The sequence below is a fragment of the Gracilinanus agilis genome, chromosome 1, assembly GCF_016433145.1.
Source record: "Gracilinanus agilis isolate LMUSP501 chromosome 1, AgileGrace, whole genome shotgun sequence".
Lineage (NCBI taxonomy): Eukaryota > Metazoa > Chordata > Mammalia > Didelphimorphia > Didelphidae > Gracilinanus > Gracilinanus agilis.
Genome location: NC_058130.1, coordinates 404173584 through 404195416, shown reverse-complemented (window position 1 = coordinate 404195416; position 21833 = coordinate 404173584). Strand labels below are relative to the sequence as shown.

The window sequence follows — 21833 nt, the reverse complement described above, 5'->3', positions numbered from 1 at the left end:
CACCCCCCCCCGATCTCCATGTACCTGTGGACATTTCCTCATTTCCCCCACCCCTCTGCCCAGGAACCAATGGGAGTGCTTTCTCCCTCCCCTGTCTGGAGCAAGAGGGAGGAAGGGGCAGCCAGCTTCACATGCTGCATGAGGGTGTGGCACAGAGAGCAGCCTAAGGTGGTGTAGGGGAGGGAAAAGCACTGCTCACAGCTTTGCTGGAGGAGAGTAAAGTGCTCCAGCAACTCTCTTCCTCCTAACCACACACATCTCTCACCATCTGTCCTTCTGCCCAGCAGCCCAATGGAAGCGCTTCCTCCCTCCTTTGTCTGGGATGTGGGAAGGGGAGGAAGATAGACAGGAATGGCACTCATTCTGGAGGGGTGGGGGCAGGGTACTCTGTCTCTAAAAGATTCGCCATCACTGTACTAGGCATTGAAGCTACAAAGACAAAAATGATAGTCTCTTCACTGAAGTTTATATTCTACAGGAGGTACACATTTACTACAAGAACACATGCAAGCACATATAAAATATATACAAGGAAATGTTTTGAGAAGACACTAGTAGGTAGATTGAAAAAGGCTTCATGTAGGTGGTGTTTAAATTAAACTTCAAAGGTAGCCAAGAGGTAGTAGAATCCAGGAAAAGGATAATAAAAGGATAAATTCTGTTTTAGGAAATGTTAATTTTGAAATGCTTATGAGATATCCAGTCTGAAAATGTCAAATAAGTAGTTGGTGATAAAGGACAAGAAAATTCAGAATTTTCTTACATTTAGATTGGGAATCATTTGGGTGTCATGATCAATTGATGAGGTCATCAAGAGGGAAACTCAGTGAGAGTCCAGGACTGAGTTTTGGAATAGACCCACTATTACAGGACTTTGATAACATTCCAGCAAAAGGCTGAAAAGGAGCAAACAGGTAGGAGAGTGTAGTATAAGAAAACTACAGAAAAAAGATTATCCAGAAGAGGGTGGTCAAATGTTAAATAGTGTAAGAAGGTTAAAAGAAGAGAAAGGCTGTTAAGATTTGACATTTAAGAGAACATTGGTAAATTTGGAGAAAGGAAATCTAAGTGTTTAAGTCCAGAGCCAAACTTCAAGTAGCTGAAAAGCAAAAAGACAGGAAATGAAGGCAATAAGGCAATTTGGCTGTGAAAGGAGAAATATATCACGGTAAGAGCTTCAAAGAATGAAAAGATCATTACGTTTAAAAAAGTAAAAAAAGGACAAGAAGACCAGAGCAAAGTCGAGGGTGTAGCTTTAGTGTAAGAAGGGTCATGAGAGGGGGGAAGAGATGAAGAGAGAAACTCCAAGAGGGGCTCTTAATGACCAATATTTGTGATGCAAAGGAGGGGAGAAGAGAGGAAAGTGACCTTTTTAAAGGAGGGTGGGATGGGAAACTGAAGAGATGAGTTGCCCTGGTAAGTTTGACAGAATCAAGCAAAACAAAGTAAAAAGGACCATATTCACAATGTGAATCACCACTGATTTGGGGGAATCTGCAACACTGATTTGGGGGAATCCGCAACACTGATTTGTCAAGAACAATGTTTCAAGATTTGCAAATAAATGATATGACATACAACTTGAAAGCACTTTACAAAGATTATGCAAACAAAGATTTAAAGCTAGAAGGGGGACTTCAGAGGTCAGGCTATCTAGCCTAATCCTCTAATTTTACAAAGAAGGAGACTGAGGCCCAGACATTAAAAAGTGACTTGCACAAAGTTCTAATAAGTGGCAGAGTTGGGATTTGAACCAAGTCCTTTTGACTCCATTGAATATAGAAAGAGCTCCAGTAATTTATTCAATTTTGAGTCTCAATTTTCTCAAATGTAAAATGTTGATAATTATATTAATGCCACCTACCCCACCACTGCTTTAAAGAAAGTACTTTGTAAATCTTCAAAGTACTATATAAGGGGCAGCGAGGTGACTGAAAGGATAGAAGCAGGGTTCAAATCTGGCCTCCGACACATCCTAGCTGTGTGATTGGGCAAATCACTCAAACCCCCATTGCTTATTTTTTATAGCATTTCTGCCTTGGAACCAATACTTAAGATTCAATTCCAAGACACAAAGTAAGGGTTTATTTTTAAAGTACTATATAAATTTAAACTATTACCTCAGCATTCATGAAGGGTTTGTATGTAGGGGAAGGACAGGAGTACTCCAAAGAGTCTAGCCTAAATATTTACACAGAAAAAACCAAGTAGATGAAAAGAGTTCCATTACAGATCACATTATCACAAGTTAGGTTAGTGATGGTGAACCTATGGCATGGGTGCCTAAGTACTCTCTGTGGGCACACAGGTGCCTTCCCCTCCTCACCATACCCACAACCCTGTGCTAGAGTTCATTACTAGAAAGGCAGAGGGTCTCGAGCAGAGCTACTCCCCTTCCTCTCTCTATTGTGCCTGACAACATTTTTTCACATCTCCCACCTCTCTGTTCAACAGCCAATGGGAGTGCACAGTGGGTAAGGTGGGTGGCTCACAGGCCACAGAGCTAGAGAACAGAGTGCTCGGGCCACTCCCCTTCCCTAGATACAGTCTCTGAGGCCATTCCTCCCTTCCTCCACCTCTCTGCCCAGCAGCCCAATGAGAGTGCTTCCTCTCCCCTGTACAGGGAGCACACCTGGCACTCAGTGGAGGTGGGGAGGAGCATGGCACTCCATTTCTAAAAGGTTCACCCATCACTGAGTTAGGTGAATAATCTTCAGCACTTTTCTATCAATGTGTGTAAAAATGTATGCAAGTGAGTACACACTCATGGAAATATAATACATATAGATAAGATGGGCCAAAATTAAACAAAGAATGGACTAAACTGCCTTCGGAAAATTTAAAAATTCTTTTAATGATCATAAATTTCTGCCAGAAACAAGGGTCCATCTTTTATGCATTAACATTCTACTGTTTATTGTACAGCTATTACAGAAAACCACAAACCTTTAAAGAATTAAAAAATATATATTATACCAAGGACAAAGGAGAAGTGCATGGTGGGTTTGAAGACACTGAAGTATATAATAAAGAACTTTAAAGGATAACTTTTAACTTTTAAAGGATAAAGGGGAAAGCTAGGATACACAGTGGATAGAGCCAGGCCTAGAGATGGAGGGTCCTAGATTTAAATCTGGCCTTATATACTTCCTAACTTTGTGACCCTGGGCAAGTCATTTAACCCCAAGTGCCTAACCCTTACCACTCTACTGCCTCGGAACTGATACTTTGTATTGATTCTAAAACAGAAGGTAAAGGTTAAAAAAAAAAAAAAAGATAACTAGAGTAAAGGATTGAACAGATAGGTTGTGCAGTAGATAGAGAACTGGGTCTGGACCAGGAAGATCTGAGGTAAAATCCAGCCTTAGATACTTGCTAGTAATGTGACCCTGATAAGGTCACTTAACCTCATTTATCTCAGTACTTCATCTGTAAAATGGGGACATAATGGAAAAGGAAATAGTAAATCACTCCAGTATCTTTGCCAAGAAAACCCCATGGACTTGATCAAGAGTAAAGGATACCATAAGGGAAATATATAAATGAAAAAAGATGACCTAGTGCTATGGTGATAGAGAAGGACTACAAATGGACAGCCCATGTATTACACTGGCATAGCAGTATGATGTCAGGAGAAAGAAAAGAAAGGCCTTAGTGTACTGGATGAGTACTTTGTGGCAGTCTTTTTATAAAATAGAAACAAAAGTTGCCTAGGAAGGGCAAACAAAGACAGGTTGCAATTTTCATTAAATATCAAATGGACAAGATATAGTTCTATCTGAATGTAAGGATGAAGGTACCCATATTTATTCACAAATTACATGAAATTATATTGCATCATTAAAATTACTTGTCTGGTAAAATCAATTTTGAATTAAGTTATTAAGCTATCAGGTTATAAAAGTAGGAATTCGCTTTTGTAATGCCTAATTTTCTAAAACACGGTCAAATAAGCAAACAAGCAAACTCGAGAATTTTTTTCCTCTAAAGTGTTAGCCCACATAGAAATTCCTGTTGTGTCAAATTTTTAAGGACTGTGGGAGCACAACACACCCTATGTTCAAACTGCTTTCTCTGGAATACAAAAATTATAGAGAGATAGAATTCCTTCTTAAACATTTAAACATTTAAAAATTAAATTAAAATTAAACATTTGCTGAATATTCTACTACAGAAAGTTACTACTCAAAAAAATGTTCAGTTCTGCAATATGAAGATAGGGAAATAGCCAAGAAATTTTCTACAGCTATCACATCTCCACATTAAAAGCCTTCAAGATATAGGAAATCACATTAACCTGGATGACACTGTATAATTAGAAAATCTTGAACCCCTGAACTACACTACCCAGAATCCTTTCCCTTTTGTCCACATTGTGTCTTCACGTGTTATTTATAAGTCTGTGGTAAGCCTGCCCTCCAATTCTTTTTTTTCCCACATGCATGGCTGAATTAGCTCCCTTTTTACTCTAGTTTTTTATTTCAGTTATTATTCATTAATCTTATTAAATCTAATACTTGGAATATTTTGGATATAAATTTTTAATCTCACATTTTTGGTGTACCACTTTGGGATACAATTCTCAAAAAAAAATTTTTTAAGCCTTAAAAAAGAATAGAGTGTAGATAAAATTTGCAAGACGCATTTTCTCTCCTGCTACTTCTGATAACCTGCAGCCTCCCAGCCCCACTGCCTGTGTTCCTGCCGTTATTGAGTGGTCCTCATCCAGTCTGTAGCCTCCAACAGCCAGAGACTGACCTGCCATCCAGGCTGCATTTTTCCCCACAGAGGGTTATATAAATCCTGCAAACCCCACCCTCTCCTTCCCCTCCAAAGTGGATTTCCAGCCTGTCATGGCCATATCTTTCAACAGGGGAAAACCACCTCTCCCCTTCTAGTTCAAAGCAGACTTTTTTTAAAGCTAACCCTGGACTCCTGGCTGAGAGAGAGTTGCAACTCAGTATTTTTCACAGGAAGGGGACTCCCCTGCTGTTTTTATTGAGGGCAGATAGCCCAGATCAGTAGATTTGAATTAGGAGTGTTTGGGATTTTGTCTCTTGATTTTTTGTCCTTTTTCTCCTGACCCAAAACACCAAGAAGCCAGTCCTTCATATGCAAATACCCTATTGTTCTCCCTTAAAGTTTTGCCCCTAGGGAGAAGGGGAAAGAACAATACTTTTCCAAGCCTACTAGCTAACTCCCAAAAGCCCCCCTCCCCCCAGCCCCACCTCTCATTTTTGTTTCACCATTAAGCAAGCTTTATTTAAGGAATAAACATGTTACAAAGCATGGCCTGGTTTCCTGCCTATCTCAAACAGCTCCCATTCTGGAAGAGTATTACAGAGTTTGCATACCTCAAAGTTTTGGAATGTCTTTTCTTACTACTGTTCCTGGGTGCACTGGTCCTTGCTCCTAGCTTGAATAATCCTGAGATTCAGGGGAAAGATTGATCTTCATACACCCCTTTGCCATTTTGGCCTGCCCAGTCTCTGCAACTCATCCCATATGAGAGTCATCCACACTATACTTAGTGCGTGAATGGGGATCTCCAGACTTGTGATAAAAGAAATGCAAATGCATGATAATATTGGGGAGGGGAAGGAACCTTAAAGAGATCTGGAGTTTTATTGCTGATAACTTTTTGAGTTTTGTTTCCCCTTCATAATAGTGAAGAAGTCTCTATTGGAATTGGATAGGACTTTTGTATTCAATGCCTTTATCCTTATCATCCTTATTGTATTTTGCTGATTGCTTTAAGGTTTAATTTTTTAAATTTCATATATTAAACTAATCAGTACCTTTGTGTTACACTGAATCATTTTGTCACCAGATCCATCAAGGTCACATGTTACCTTGTCAGCCATCAAAAACTGTTTACAACTATATACAACCTTTGGAAAATTTGATGAGCTAAATATCTCAATTGATTTTAAGGGGTCTTCAGAATTGATTTTTAAATGAATGATATTTTAAATATATATATTATAAAGAATGCTGAATTAAAGGTGGAGAACAAAATAGAAGTTCCTGCCAGAAAAGTTTTATATAAAGTATGAAGCCAAAAGTAGCTTCTGCATGATACTTTAAATCTTCAGTTTAATCTACCTCCACCAGAACGATCTAGATTCTTGTTGACGTTTTAGACTCCAAAAGGTTTTCATCAGCATTACAGATGTTTGTGTTTTTTTTTTCCCTAGGCTCTTCTGTCAAATTTTGAAATGATGGCAGTAATAGACTTTGTTAAAAATATCTTTGCCGGGGCAGCTGGGTAGCTCAGTGGAGTGAGAGTCAGGTCTAGAGACAGGAGGTCCTAGGTTCAAACCCGGCCTCAGCCACTTCCCAGCTGTGTGACCCTGGGCAAGTCACTTGACCCCCATTGCCCACCCTTACCAATCTTCCACCTATGAGACAATACACCGAAGTACAAGGGTTTAAAAAAAAAAATATCTTTGCCGGGGGCAACTGGGTAGCTTAGTGGATTGAGAGAGGTCCTAGGTTCAAGTCTGATCTCAGACACTTCCCAGCTGTGTGACCCTAGGCAAGTCACTTGACCCCCATTGCCTACCCTTACCACTCTTCTGCCTTGGAGCAAATACACAGTATTGACTCCAAGATGCAAAGTAAGGGTTTTAGGGGGAAAAAAAAATCTTTGCCAAGGTTGAAAGATTTGCTACATCTGTAGAACTTTTGATAAGTATTCATCAGTTCATAGTTTTTTAAATGTTACACAGCAAGTGGCTATATAGAGATTTATGTGAATCCTATATGATAGTGGTTTTGTTTGCTATTGTCATTAACTGGGCTATTGTGAATTTTGGTACTTTCTTTGAATGTCCATTATCTACTATATTACTGTTTTATAAAGCTGTTAACTTTGTGAAAATCATTTGCACTCACATAGTGGTTCATGGTCAAGTTAAAAAGGAAATGGATCTCATTTTTGGTGAGGAACCTTTGTATTATACCTTCCCTTAGCTGACATAGTATGTCACTGACTGTAAGCTATATATTTTTGATTTTTAAAAACTTTTTTTAATTATTTTTTCCCTTGTATTGCAATATAGTATTTGAATTTTATTTTTTCTCTTATTTTTTGTACTTTGAACATGCTACCAGTATTAAGTTGTTTTTTTTAAATTTTGTACTAGGGTAAGTTTGAACAGGTCCATTAACTTTAATGTCAATGTATGCCCACAAAAACTTTAGCCTATAGAAATGCCACTGATTATTTTAAAAAAATTATGGGACTTTGATTAATGATTCTATCTCATTCCAAGGGAAGGGAATACAAAGAGCCACTACACAGTGTAGCAAGTTAGCTACAAAGCTAACTTGCATAGTGCCTATGGACCACAAGGTCAAAGAGACCAAATAATTGGGATTGACAAGATTTTGAGCCAAGACAAGAGGACTTGAACTTATTTGGGGTTTGAGATTGTGAATGTTTTGACATATGTCAGAGGTAGGTCTTCCCTGAACCCTACACTTAAGTACCTCACTTTGGCTGCCATCCTGGCTCCCATAATCTAATCTCTTTTTTCTGTCTTTCACAGTGTGGGAAACTTTCTATAGTCCTGCCTACTGATTGGACAAGTGCATAATTACATAATTCACTTTAACTGGGCCTTGATTCAAGGGCCTATTATAGGTTTATTTTTCCTTTACTTAGATTTTTAGACATAAGACTTTGATATTTTATATTTCATCCACAGGTTATTTTTTCTCCTTTATTTGGATTTTTTTGATGTTTTTTATTTCTTTTGCCAACTGATTCATATATCTCATAACTGAGCTATGTATCCCTGTGTTTGTTATTATCCTCCTCAGGGGGGACTATGTTATTGTTGTGAACTTTGATTTGAATTTGAGCTTAATTTAGAACAAGAAACTACCTCCCAGAATCCAGAAAGCAAACTGTTTGGAGAAGGAGCCATGAAGATGCCTGCAGAGACCACACTGCACCAAAAGATCCAGAGTGGACTTTGGGATGTGCTAAATTGAACTATGGGGAGTTGAATGCACACTCTTATGCCAAAGGAGACTGCCCCAAAATTGTTTTTTGTCAATGTAGCAATCATTGATTTTGTCTTTTTCTCTTTTATTTCATCTTATCCCACATTATTGTAATTTCCCTTTAGAATCTATAATATTGTATGTACCTCTAATTAGAGTTTCACATTGGTTATGTTTAAAATAATCCCTTTGGGGAGACTGGTCTCCCAAAAGGATCGGGATCACAGGAGGAATGCATATTTAGAAAATCTTGAATCTCTGAACTACATTACCCAGAATCCTTTTCTTTTCATCCATGTTGCATCTTCATGTGTTATTTATAAGTTTGTGGTACGCCCACTCTTGTGCTTTTTTCCTGTATGTGCGACTGAGTTAGCTCCCTTTTTACCATAACTTTTTATTTAGTTATTATTAATAAATCTTATTAAATATGATACTTGGAGTACTTGGATATTAATTTTTAATCTGACAACACACACACTGGCTAAGTCACTTAAGTCTTCAGTACCCCAAACAATTCACTAAGACTTAAGGAGCAGAAGAGATGCTAATCCCAAGGAATTTCCTACACTAATTCAATCACGATGCAAAGAGCAGGTAGGTGGCTCAGTGGATAGAGATAAGAGGCCTAGAGATGGGAGGTCAGGGATTCAAATTTGATCTCAGACAATTCCTATCTCTGTGATCTGGGACAAGTCACTTAAACCCCACTGCCTAGCCTTTACCACTCTTCTGCCTTAGAATCACTATTGATTCTAAGACAGAAGGTAGGGTTTTTTTCTTTGAAAAAGATTTTTCAAAAGCCATAAGAAAAAGAAAAAAAGAATCAAAAATTAGTATCAATTCTAAGACTAAAAAGGGTTAAAAAAAAAAAACCCAGTCAAAAAACAAAGAGGTACAGGGCACAGAGCCTCAATAAGAGAAAAACAAAAATTACTGTTCCCTCAAGGAGATAGATTTCTAGATGGAAATAGAGAGAAAATATTAACAACTGGAGGTGGGGAAGGGGGAAGGAATCAGAAAGTCTTTCTGAGGCGAAGTCTTGAAGGAAGGTAGGGATTCTAAGAGAATGAGATTAAGAGGCAGTGTCTTCTAGGTATATAACTTGTAGACTTAAGAGAATTCACTTATTTTAAAGACATAGAAAGCTGAGGTAAATTTCAGTCTAATAACAGTGACTATCGACTTAATAACCATTACAGTATAATGTCATTAATTTTAAATCTTAATTTACTCTGGGACAATTGATATATTAAACTAAACTGTGATAAAGTGGAATTAGTAATGCTTTTCATGGGCTATTTTAATTTTTCCAACGAATTTCAGCAACAATTTCAACTTCAATGACAAAAGTCTATCATTCATTTAGACCAGTGATTCCCAAAGTGGGTGCTGCAGCGATCCAGAGGAGCAGTGATGGCCACAGGTGCATTTATCTTTCCTATTAATTGCTATTAAAATTTAAAAAAAAAATTAATTTCCAGAAGGCTAAGTAATATTTTTTCTGGAAAGGGGGCGGTAGGCCAAAAAAGTTTGGGAACCAAGTCATTAATGTATAATGATCCAGGACAATTCTGAGGGACTTATGCAGGGAAAGAAATATTGGCGTCAGAATGCAGAAGAAAGTACATGACTTTTCCATTGTTTATTTGGGTTTATGTTTTGGAGTTTTGGTTTTATAAGATTTTTCACTTACAAAAATGAACAATATGCAAATGTTTTACATGATAATATATGTATAACCCATTTCGAAAAAAAGATCACTAATCTATTTCTTACTTATATAGGGTAGACACAATCATGCACACATACTTACTCCTATAAAAAGCCAACTTTATTCTTCTTACTTAAAACTAGGTATTCCTATCTTGATCAGGCTAGAAGCACAAGGGTTACTCATAGTCACAGACCCACTCTGATTGGCATGAGAACTGTTTTAAATGACTTGGACTGGTTAATCCCTCCTTAGGCAACTGGTGGCCTCCTTCTCCTAGGAGCTTATCGTATACCAACCTTAGTGCAAAAATCCAATTGGCTTAGCCAATGGCAGCAAAGAACTTCTAAGCTCAAGGGATCTACTAGCCTCTCTAGTAGTAGGGATAAAAGGTGAGCCCTACTTCATACCTGGCAAAAGCTACCTTTATGACAGTTTTAGGTTATTTGGAGAGACAGAAAAGGCTATTTAGAAATATGCATGCAGGTACACATACATGAGCTATACCAGTGATGACAAACCTTATGGTACTATAGCACACAGAGCCCTCTCTGTGGACACGTCTATGAAGGAAAATGCTCACTTCTCTTTCCCTCTGCTCAGCAATCAATGGGAATACTTTTTCCCTCCTCAATCTGGGGTAAGGGGGGAAGAGGAGGGTGCCCATATCCTGTGTGAAGGTGCAGCAAAGACTGCAGCCTATTGAGTCTATGGTGAAGGTGATTCCCGTGGTGGAGCTGGAGAGGAGTAGAGCACTCAGGAAACTGTCCTGCTACTTTCCTCCCTGTCTCCACTTGAACCTCTCTCTCATCACCCATTCCTCTGCCCAGCAGCCCAATGGGAGCACTTCCTCCCTCTCCTGTCTGGAATAAGGGGAGAATGGGGGAGAAGGCATGGCAATAAGTCTGGGGGGTTGGGTGGGGATTGGGCCTGGCACCATCACTGCACTATACTAGCATAAAAACTTGAAATTCTCAAATAAATTCGAAAATTTATTTTAAGACATGGTCTTATAAATATTGCCCATGCCAATCATGGAAAGGTTTTTTAAAAAAAATTATTTTTAAATACCTGTGTCCATACTTTGGTTTAATTGCTGATCACTTGTTTCTCCATCTTCACTGATATATCCGGGGGGTGGTGTTTCTAAAAAAATTTAAACAAATCAGGTATATCATTTGAAATATATTGTACTGATTTTTTCCTTATTAGATAACCAACCACTTAAACAGTAACTGAGATAACATTTTATTTGTATAACATGACAAAAATCTAGTATAGGTTCCCATCCAAAACCTGTTTCTGAGTTATTAGATTTGTCTCTACTAAAGGGCAAATTCACTGTTATATTCACTTAGCCATCATTTTACATATCTGAATAATTTCTATTGGTATATTTTCTGAGTCAAATGCCAAAAGTTAACTTCATAGAAGTCCTAGAATTGATTTTGCATTTCAGAAACATTCAGTCCTTGCAAAATCTTTCTTATTAATGGATAACTAATTTATTTTCTTACAAGGTGATTAAAAGAAAAATACAAGGAATTTAGACACAAGATTTAGTTCAGGGACCAGTCATACTAGGCTACCTGCTATTTCTACACACAATACTCTACCATCCACTTTCATTTTCTTGTTCTTCCTTCTCTTCTGTCTTTTACGATCCTTTATTTTTTGTCAACACTTAAGTACTAACTTTTATATTAAGTCAATTTTTATTCTCCCAGCTCCTATTGCTCTTCTTTCCCAAAATTACATTACTTATTTTGTATAGTCTATATAAACACTTAATTTACATGTATATTGTCTCCCCTGATAGCTCTTTAACAGCAGAGATATTCATTTTTTCCTGAATCTTCATTGCCCAGCATACAGTAGGCAATTTATAAATAGTGTTCTTTGACTGAAAAGGGAATACTTTTTCAGATATTGGTTAAACTAAATGACCCCTGAGATTCTATATAACTCTGTAATGACTTCTGAATATTTACAGCAGAATTAAATACACATATTACACATCAGATAAAAGCAAAATAACAGATAAGATGAACATTAACTTTATTTTTCTCATGACCAGGGGCCAAAATTTTTTCCATGAGAAAAAATCCTAGCTAATATATCAATTTCAATTGTACATGGATCTGTTCAGATTCACATTCAATAACAGGTGAAGTCAAGTTATTCAACAGGAAGCATAGATATAAAATAGGAATTTTCAAAAGAATTCAAAACTCCAAATAGCAAAGGAAAAAGTATGAGCAACAACAAAAAAAAATTTGCTTTGAATTTTCTAATCTTTAAGCCTCGCACTTCTCTATTCTAATAGACAAACCTTTTATCAAATTCTGATGTTACTTAAATGAAATTTTATTTTAGGATGATTTCTATATAAGTTTTGATACTCAAAAAAAAAAAAAAAAAGCAAAACACATACATTGAAGTAGGAAGTTCTAAAAGCAGTGATAAACTGAAAAAAAGTGTGTGAAACATTTGTTGTGCCAAAAAGTTCATTTAAAGCTAAAAAAAAAAAAATTCCTACTTTATAGTTTTCACTATAAAAATTAAATCGCTGCCTTTTGTATAATTTTTAGTTTTACCGTTCCTTCTTAAGTTATTCTTCATCCTCACTGAAAACTCCCAATACTTCCACCTCTCCTTATTCTGTTCCACATTATCATCTCTGCTCTCACCTGACACTCACCTCATGTTCTGATTTAACAGTTTAACTATGCATTCTTCTCTATTCTTGAATCTGATACAGTACAATAAAAATAGTCCTAGATTTGGAATCAGAAGATTTACAGTGCAAATTCTACTATTTACAGTAACAATCTTGAGAATTCACCTAGATGACTTCTAAGGTCTTTCTCAGCTCTTAAATCAATTATCTCCTCTCTTCTATCATACTTTGTTTATCCCCAAACTTGGGTTAATCTTACATCCATCATTACCAATTCTACTTTATATTAATACATGCTGCTGAAAGTCACCCAACTATGTATGCTATGTGGGTCTACTATTAATTTATCTAATCTCACTTGGACGTTTTACTATTTGCTGTATAAGCAATTCTTTCTCTATTGATATTACCATACTTTTTTTGCAATAGTTAATCTAAATCTTTTTTTTTTCTTTCCTGAAGCCTCTTATTCAACTCTTTTTTTCTAGGGAAAAGAATCCAAATCTGAAAACGTTGATGGCCTTTCTCTAGCCAAAGCCAATTTCTCTCTTGTGCTACTTCATCCCCTCCTTTATCATCTGGGAGTATGCTCCATGACTTTCCCCGTCATCATTTTCCTTATCTATCAGACACTTCCCTGGAATCTAAAAGAATCCTTTGATCCTTAAAAAAACAAACAAAATAACATTCATTTGACCCAGCCATCCCCTAAAGCTACTGTTTTATGCCATCTATGCTCTATTTTATTTCCTCCCCTTCCATTTTTCTCAACCTCTTGCAATCTGGTTTCTGGCTTCAACTACTCCACTGGAACAATTTCCCAAGATTACGATCAGTCTCTTAATTGTTAAATCAAGTGACCTTTTCTCAGTCCTCACTCTACCTAACCTGTTTACATCTTTGACATTATTAGCTCCTTGTTTTGGAGACTTTTTCCTCTCTTGGCTTGTGTGATTATTGATCTATTTTGTTTCTTCTCTTCCCCACTTGACTACTCCTCTAAATTTCCCACTCACTAAATATGGGTATCTTTCAAGTCTCTGACTTGATCTGCCTTTGATTCTTTTTACATTCAATTATTTCATTATCTCTCACTGATTCAAATGATTTTTAGGTAAATCCCTCAATGTATATATCAAACAATCCAAAACAGAACTAAGCTTTCCTTAAACAATTTCTCCTACGAAACCAAAGTTACTATGGTGACAGGGAGGATCAAAAAAACAATAACTCAGAAGAAAACAAAGATTAAAAAAAACCTCATTACATCCAAAGTCTCAAAGAAAAATGTGGTGCCAGGCAGCTAGGTAAGACAGTGGATAGAGATCCAGGCCTGGAATGAGGAGGTTCTTCCTAGCTGTGTGATCCTGGCCTGAAGTTACTTAACTTTAATTGTCTAGTCCTTGCCATTCTTCTGTCTTAGAATGATAATAAAATAAAAGGTTATGGGTATTTTAAAAAGAAAAATGTGAATTGGTATCCAGTCCCAAAAGAATTCCTAAAAGAGCTCAAAAAAGGTTTTAAAAATCAAAGAGAAGAGGAGGAAAAATTGGGGAAAGAAATGAGTAATGCAGGAAAATCATGGGGAAAAAAGTCAATAACTTGGTAAAGGTGGCCAAAAAAAGTGAAGAAAATAACACTTAAAAAAAAAGTAAGCCTAATGTTAAAAAAGGCACAAAAAATGACTGAAAAGAATTCCTTTAAAAGCAGTATTACTCATATTGAAGAAGATATATAAAAGCTCATTGAAGAAAGAAATCCCTTAAAAATTAGAATTTGGTCAAGTAGAAGCTAACAACTCCATGAAACATTAAGAAACAAAATCAAAAGCGGGGGGAGGGGGAGAGAAAATGTGAAATTTCTCACTGGAAAGACAACTAACCCGAAAACTAATTCCAGGAGAGATAACTGAAAAATTATTGGACTACCTGAAAGTCATGATAAAAAAAAAAAATTAAAGACCCAGACATCATCTTCTAAGAAATTATTGAGGGACACTGCCTTATGTCCTAGAAACAGAAAGTATAACAGAAACTGAAAGAATCTACCAATCCCCTCCTGAAAGAGATCTCAAAAGGAACACAGTCAAGAATACTACAGCCAAATTCCAGAGCTCCTATGTCTAAGAGAAAATATTCCAAGTAGCCAGAAAGAAACAATTTAAATATCATGGAGACCAGACATGATAACGCAAGATTTAACAGCTTCTATATAAAAAGAGCAGAAGGCTTGGAATGTGATATTCTAGAGGGCAAAGGCATAAGGATAACAACCAAGAATAACCTACCCAGTAAAAATTGATATAATCTTTCAAAGGGAAAAATTAAAATTTAATGAAAGATTTTCCTGCGGTAAAGACCAAAGTGGAATGGAAAATCTAACTTACACTTATTAACTTATTACAAATTACAATTATTAACTTATTACAAATAAGTAATCAAGAGAGGCATAAAACAGTAAATAGGCAAGAGAAATAATAAAGGATTCAAAAAGGTTAAACTGTTTACATTCTTATATAGGAAAATGATACTTCTAACTCCTAAGAATTTTATCATTTATTAGGGCAATTAGAAGTATATATAGACAGAAGACAGAGTTGACTATGATGATATCCAAAAAAATTAAATTATGCAGCGATAAAGAGAAATATAAAAGGGGAAGGGGGAAAGGAGAGGTAGAATGGGGTAACTTTTCTCACAAAGAAGAGATGCAAAAGAGCTTTTACAGTGGAGGGGAAGATAGATGCAGAAGGTATGGCAGATAAGGTTTGAATTTTCCTTTCACTGAAATTGTCCCAAAGAGAGAATAACATATACCCTCTGCTAGATATAGACACATCTATCCTACCTAGGAAGGGGATAAAAGAGAATGGGGCTGACAGAAGAAAGGGCAGATTGGAGAAGGCAGTGATGAGAAGCAAAACACTTTTGAGGAACATCAGGATGAAAGGAGAAAGAGAAGAGAAACAAGAAAAAAAATTTACACCAAATTTCTCTGATAAAGGCCTCAGTTTTCAAATAAATTAAAAAAACTGAGTCAAATTTATAAGAATGCAAGTCATTCCCAAATTGATGAATCATCAAAAGATATAGAAAACAGTTTCCAGACAAAGAAATCAAAACTATCCAATCATATAAAAAAGTTCTGATCACTATTAATTAGAGAAATTAAAATGAAAATAACTCTGAGGTACCACCTCATACCTATCAGATTGGCTAATCTGACAGAAAAGGAAAATGACAAATACTGAAGGGGATATGGGAAGATTGGGAAACTGATGCATGGTTAGGGGGAGTTGTGAACTGATTCAACTCTTATGGGAATCAATTGGAACTATCCCCAAAGGGCTATAAAACTGTAGAATACCATTAAGCCTGTATACCAAAGAGATCCCCACCCACCACCAAAAAAAGGAACAGGAAAAGGACTCGTATATACAAAATATTTACAGCAGCTTCTTTTGTGGTGGCAAAAATTGGAAATTGAGGGAATATCCCTCAAATGGGGAATGGTTAAAAAAGTAGTGGTATAAGATTGTGATAACATACTATTGTGCTAAAAGAAATAATGAACAAGCAAGTTTCTTTTAGAAAAACCTGTAAAGACTTACATGAGCCGATGTAAAATGAAGTTAATAGAACCAGGAGAAGAGCATATACAGTTAACACCAATATTGTACAATGATCAACTGTGAATGACAACTATTCTCAACAATGCAATGATTCAAAATAATTCTGAAGGATTTATGATGGAACTGATGGTGTTTTTCACAACATGACTAATATGGAAATATGTTTTATATGACTGGACAAATGTAATCTATATCAAATTGTTTGACATTCTAAGGGAGGAGCTAGGGAGGGAGAGAATTTGAAACTTAAAAAATTTTAAATGAAAGTTAAAACTTATTTTTACATGTAGTTGGGGGAAAATTTTTTTTTAAGTTTACCTATACTTCTTACCTTCTCTTAGAATAACTGCATTAAGATATCTATAGGGTTGTTGAGAAAGAAAAGTCTCAAAATTGATCTTGGAACAAAAAATTTAAATTAATCCTAAAACTTTTCCAATTGATACTGCTTTGCTACAACTGTTACTTCAAAAGAAAACTGAAGTTGGAACTTTTAGGTCCTTACTTGGCATCAGTTTCCCTAAAGAAAAAAAAAAATTCTACTTTGCTAATATCACTGTTAACTTCCTGAGGGTGAATGAAGATGGAGGGAATAAGGAACTGAAGGGAGAAATCAATCAACTAAAATCCCATAATTGAAAACTCTCCAACCCCAAAATTCAATACAAAGAATTAGAATAGAGTGCATCTAATTTAACATTCTCATTTTTAAAATGATAGAAATGAGAACCTAAGGTCATCTAGAGTATAAGGTTGACATTCCATATCCATTACAACATGCATGAAATTGAGATATTGCCAAAAAAGAAAAGAGCAAAATGTAAACCTTAAATCACAATGTAAAACTTATCTTCACTGTTCTTAAACCATATATTCACTTTACTAGAAGTACTCAGTTTGAAAATGAAGATGTTTCCCTTTTGCTTCTGTCACAGTCGCAGAATTAAAATTTTCCATTACTTATTTTTAATACTGAGTTTATACGTCAAATACTATATTAGCACTGCTATAGAACTAATTAACCTAAAATCAAGTAATATAAGTGCGTAAAAGTATAAAATCAAGCTAGAGTTTACATAAAATTTAAATGATTAAGAATTAAACATCACTATCCTAAAAGCTGCAGGGGAATTAAAAAAAACAAAAAACAATAAATACCTGGTATGTAATTACTTGGGGGCTCAATTCCTGCTGGGAAATTAGTGTTTTCTGGAATGGAATGGGTATAGTCATCCAATGGGGGTAGTTCTGTTAGAATCTCAGTATGCCGTGGCACTAGCACAGGAGGCAAAACTGAAAAGTTTCAAGAAGTTCACATTAATATTAAATCTAAAACGTCAATAATAAAGTATGAAAAACTCAGATGTCATTTTGTTAATACTAAACAGGGAAGTTTAAACTTGTAAAATATGCCATTGGATTATATGAAGAATGAGAGAACTGCAGAGTAAAAATTCTGCCAATAACTTTAACATTAGATAAAAGTTATTCATATCAAAACTTGTTTGTATACAAAGTGTGGCTTCATCAGTGCTTGGAAACAATCTATGTCTTGGTAACACAAATATCCCTAAGGCAGTGATGGTGAACCTATGGCACGGGTACCAAAGGTGGTAGGCAGAGAGCTTTCTGTGGGCACACAAGCCACCCACCCTCCTCCCCCTCCATGTTTGTTACTAGAAAGACAGAAGGGCTCAGATGGAGCTATTCCCCTACCCAACTCCACTGGTGCCTGAAAACATTTTTTCAACATCCCTCACCACTCTGCCCAGCAGCCCAATGGGAGCACACAGTGGGCAAGGTGGGCAGCTCACAAGCAGCAGAGATGGAGGAGAAGAGGAAGAGAGTGCTCAGGTCACTCCCCTCCCCTTCTCTACACTTGCTGAGGACATTCCTTACTTCACCCACCCCTCTATCCAGCAGCCCAATGAGAGTGCTTTCTCCCTCCCCTGTGTGGGTTAAGGGAGGTGGAGGTATGCAATGTGCACATGCACATGCACATGCTTGTGTGTGTGTGTGTGTGTGTACACGTATGCAGGACATGTGGACTAGGGACTAGGGTGGGGACAAGGTCCAATATTTCATCGCTAAAAAGTCTGCCATCACTGCCCTAAGGCAAAAGTAAACCAGTTCAGCTAAAAATCAAAGCCCAAATCCATGGGTCTGAATCAGCACTTTCAAAGTATTATCATGAAAGAATTTTCTTTTACATGTTGCAAGGATTTTCTTAAACCTGTGAGCTATATATTTTTCTTTTACAAATTTAAATTTTCTAAACTGCAACATTCAGGCTACTATGAAACATAAATGAATATAAAGAATTAAACAGCTTTACTTATTTTCATGTTAGAATTTTAGGTATTAAACTGGTCTATTTAACATTAAAATTATGCCAAATAATGAGTAGATAAATATTTCTTGACTTAAGATTTTATGTTTTTACTTCTATTACAAAAAGAATAAAAAAGCAACTTGTAATGTTCCTACCTGGAGTCTCGACCCTCTGGTAGTGGTATGGGTTTACACACACTTCATCCTTTTTTAGATTAAAAGCATATTCACAGTTTTCAATTGCTTTAAGTTCATGGTGACTGTGAAGATCTGGCCAACGCCACAAACGGCAGTAAATAACATGTGGCAATCCTTTTCGATGAGATACCTGTAGACGACCATCAAGGGACCTGTGGAGAGGGAGAGGGGAAATCATGGAAGGGAGGGAGAAAAGGAGGAAATTAAAAAAAAAAAAATAACAAAAAGCTAACTCAGTGTAGGCTATTTTAATATGAAAAAAGAATGACAAAAGAAAGTTCAATTTAGCTAAGTAGTGTAGCACAAATAAAGTTGAAAGATGTGTCCTATTTAATGAACTAGTTCAAAGCAACTGAATTAGTAGAAATAGATGTGTCTTATAAAATGACACAGATGTTAATGAATTCTTTAGACAAAATATGAAGTTTCGTTAAATAATGTTATACATATCTGCACTTGACACTCGTCCTCAACGCCTGCCTTCAGAAGATTATGCTGTTATCATGAATGCTTTTGTATAAGGACATTTAAGAAATATTACTGCTATTAGTCAACAAACCTGACAGCAATCCAATCTGCAAGTGCTGCAGGTGGTAAAACAAAAACAAAAACCGAGAATCAACACAAAAATGAACTGTGAAGGCACGTTTTTACAGTAGTGAGTTTGTTAAAGATCTACATTAATGTGAATGCAGCCTAAACTAATATAAATTAACATTTGTGATTCTTTTGAAAATTAACATATACTGCATAATTTCACACATAAATGCAGATGTGGATGATAGTGATGAGATGAAAAAAGACAAACATCAATGTGCTGGAAAAGCTGGTAAGGTGATAAAAAGGTAAAAATAAAAATTAGTTTCCCCTAGAATTAACTGTTGTATAAGGGATTTTGTAAATTACTTTACCCACTATTAGTATATGAAATAATGCCGAATTAAATTTAGAGAAACTGGCCATTTACCAGTTTTTTTAAATGCTTCATGAGGATCAGGCCTACTATAGATTATTAAGAGTAATAATCTAACCTCAAACTAAAGAGTCTACATTTGTCAAATTTCCCATTCCTTTTAAAAAGTATTTCAGAACTAGAATTTCATTGGTCAAAACATCAGCTGAAACATTTAATGTACTTTAAATACAGGCAAGCAATTGTTTTAAATGCTATGCCATATAATGGACATAAAAGGAAACATCCTAGTAAAATTATGCAAAGCATCCCACTATGGATAGAGCCTCCAAACCCACCCCCAACCACAAGATCTCTATGATTCGACAGAGGGCAGAATATTCACCTGGTTTGTTCAGAGAAGCTGTAAAGGCCTGTTGTATCCCACTGATCTATCGTATTTGGTGTACTCAGTCCCCAAATTTCAGAGCAAGTGCTGTGCATAAATTGAAAAACAAAAAATTGATGTGAACATGGAAGCATGGTTATTCAAAATACCATGATGTAAAACATGAAAAAATGTACAGAATGCTCCCTTCACAGAGAAAATATACAGACCTTCACTTCTTTGCTGCTATTAGCACTATTTTAGTATATTTTCTGCATGAAGGTAGCCAATAAAATGGAACATGTGACTCAAGGTAAATCATGATTATGTTTTAAAAATGTGAATACCAAAGTTTATCTCAAGGTTAATGCCATGATGTCCATTAGAAAAGGTAAAACTTCGATCTACAATATAAAGCTATGTTAACAAACCTAAAGTAAAAACTTCATTTTACTATTCATTTGTTAAAGAACTCTTCTAATTTCTAAGCAGATGTCAACATATTTTTTAATTAGAAAAATCTAAAAAGCTTTTGATTTTTGCAGTGAAGGATTTCGATGTACTCTAATCTGATATTCATTTTTCTCAAGTATACTCATGCTCTATTACTAGAGCCAAAAGGGAAGAAACTTATCAAAATATTCCAATGAAGAAAAGTCTACCTTGAAAGTTTAAAATGGAAACTATTATAATAACAACTCTTATCATCTAGCTTGTTAATCACCATTGCATCTAAAAAACAAATACCAGTAAAATCTCAAATACAACTCATAAGATTACCAAAATTATACTCAGAAAACAATAAAATCAACTTTCAAATAGCAGGTATAGGTGGAATCAAAGGTAAGAAGAAACCTATATCAAGCAATTTAGGGAAATCTTATCTGTCAATTGTGAGTTAATCAGAGGTGAGAAGAATACACCTGGAAAAGTGACTAGTTAGGATATCCTGGAGGTTTGACTAATCTGGTTATTATTTGACACCCCATTTGTAAAAGAATTAAATGAGGGTAATCCAACCTTGCCATGATATTCTTGATATGCATGAAAGAACTGAAAGACAGTCTGAATTCTTGCTTCTGACACTGTGCCAAAAGTAATGTTTGAGCTCTTTTATTAAGCATTTTTTAAAAAAGCCCAATTATTCTTTCTCACCAAGAATCCAGCTTTATCTATGAGGATGGATGTTTATCAACTAACATCCTAATAGAAGGCAAATGATATTCCCTAAAATCTGAGGTATATACATGACCGTGTCAGAGTTGTTAGGTACTTTCACTTTTTCCTAGTTCTTTTGTAACAACTATAGCAGTAGTGGATAAGCTCGCCTGTTTCCTATAAGCAGAAATTCTTCAGGGATGGTGACCTCACTCACAAGTGATGATTTGCTGTTCCAGAGAATCTAAAATCATCTTAGGGAGAAGCATGGTATAATAGAAACAGCACTGAACCTCAAGTCAGCAAAAATTGTAATAGTGTGGACCATGGTCAAGTCACAACTCTCTGAAGTCATAAACTCATCTGTAAAATAGAAAAGATGCCAACTGTGGTTTCTTGCTTCACAGTGTTATCAAGATCAAATGTGATTGTAATAAAGCATTACATAAATATAATCTATTAATATCTTCTTTAGCAAACTGTAAATGTACGTCACTTATTACAAATGTGGACTTAAAAGAACATTAAAAAATTCCAAATTGATATTCCTAATGTAAAGGTCTGATCATGTGTTCACTGGCTTAATAATTTCTAGTGGCTCCTTGTCCTCTATAGAATCAAATACAAACTCTTGTCTGGCAATTAAAGTCCTTTATGACCCATTTCCATTCTACTTTTTTAGATTCAACAAAACTGGCCACCTTGTTATTCTTCACACACAGGAAATTCCATCTCTTGTCCCCATGCCTTTGCATAAACTGTCCTCCATATGTGGAATGCACTCCCTTATTCCTCACACATGGAATTCCATCTCTTGAATCCATGCCT

At 35.9% G+C, this 21833-nt stretch overlaps 1 protein-coding gene across 1 annotated transcript in view; it reads right to left on the bottom strand.

Moving 5' to 3' along the window:
• Nucleotides 1-21833, bottom strand: part of SMAD2 (SMAD family member 2) — a 97367-nt gene that overhangs the window by 23320 nt on the left and 52214 nt on the right. The window contains exons 3-6 of the mRNA XM_044664839.1: nucleotides 19866-19955; nucleotides 18526-18719; nucleotides 17197-17331; nucleotides 10799-10873 (exon numbers count right to left, since the gene is read on the bottom strand). Coding sequence (XP_044520774.1) covers nucleotides 10799-10873; nucleotides 17197-17331; nucleotides 18526-18719; nucleotides 19866-19955 — 494 coding nt within the window. The remainder of the gene's footprint in view (nucleotides 1-10798; nucleotides 10874-17196; nucleotides 17332-18525; nucleotides 18720-19865; nucleotides 19956-21833) is intronic.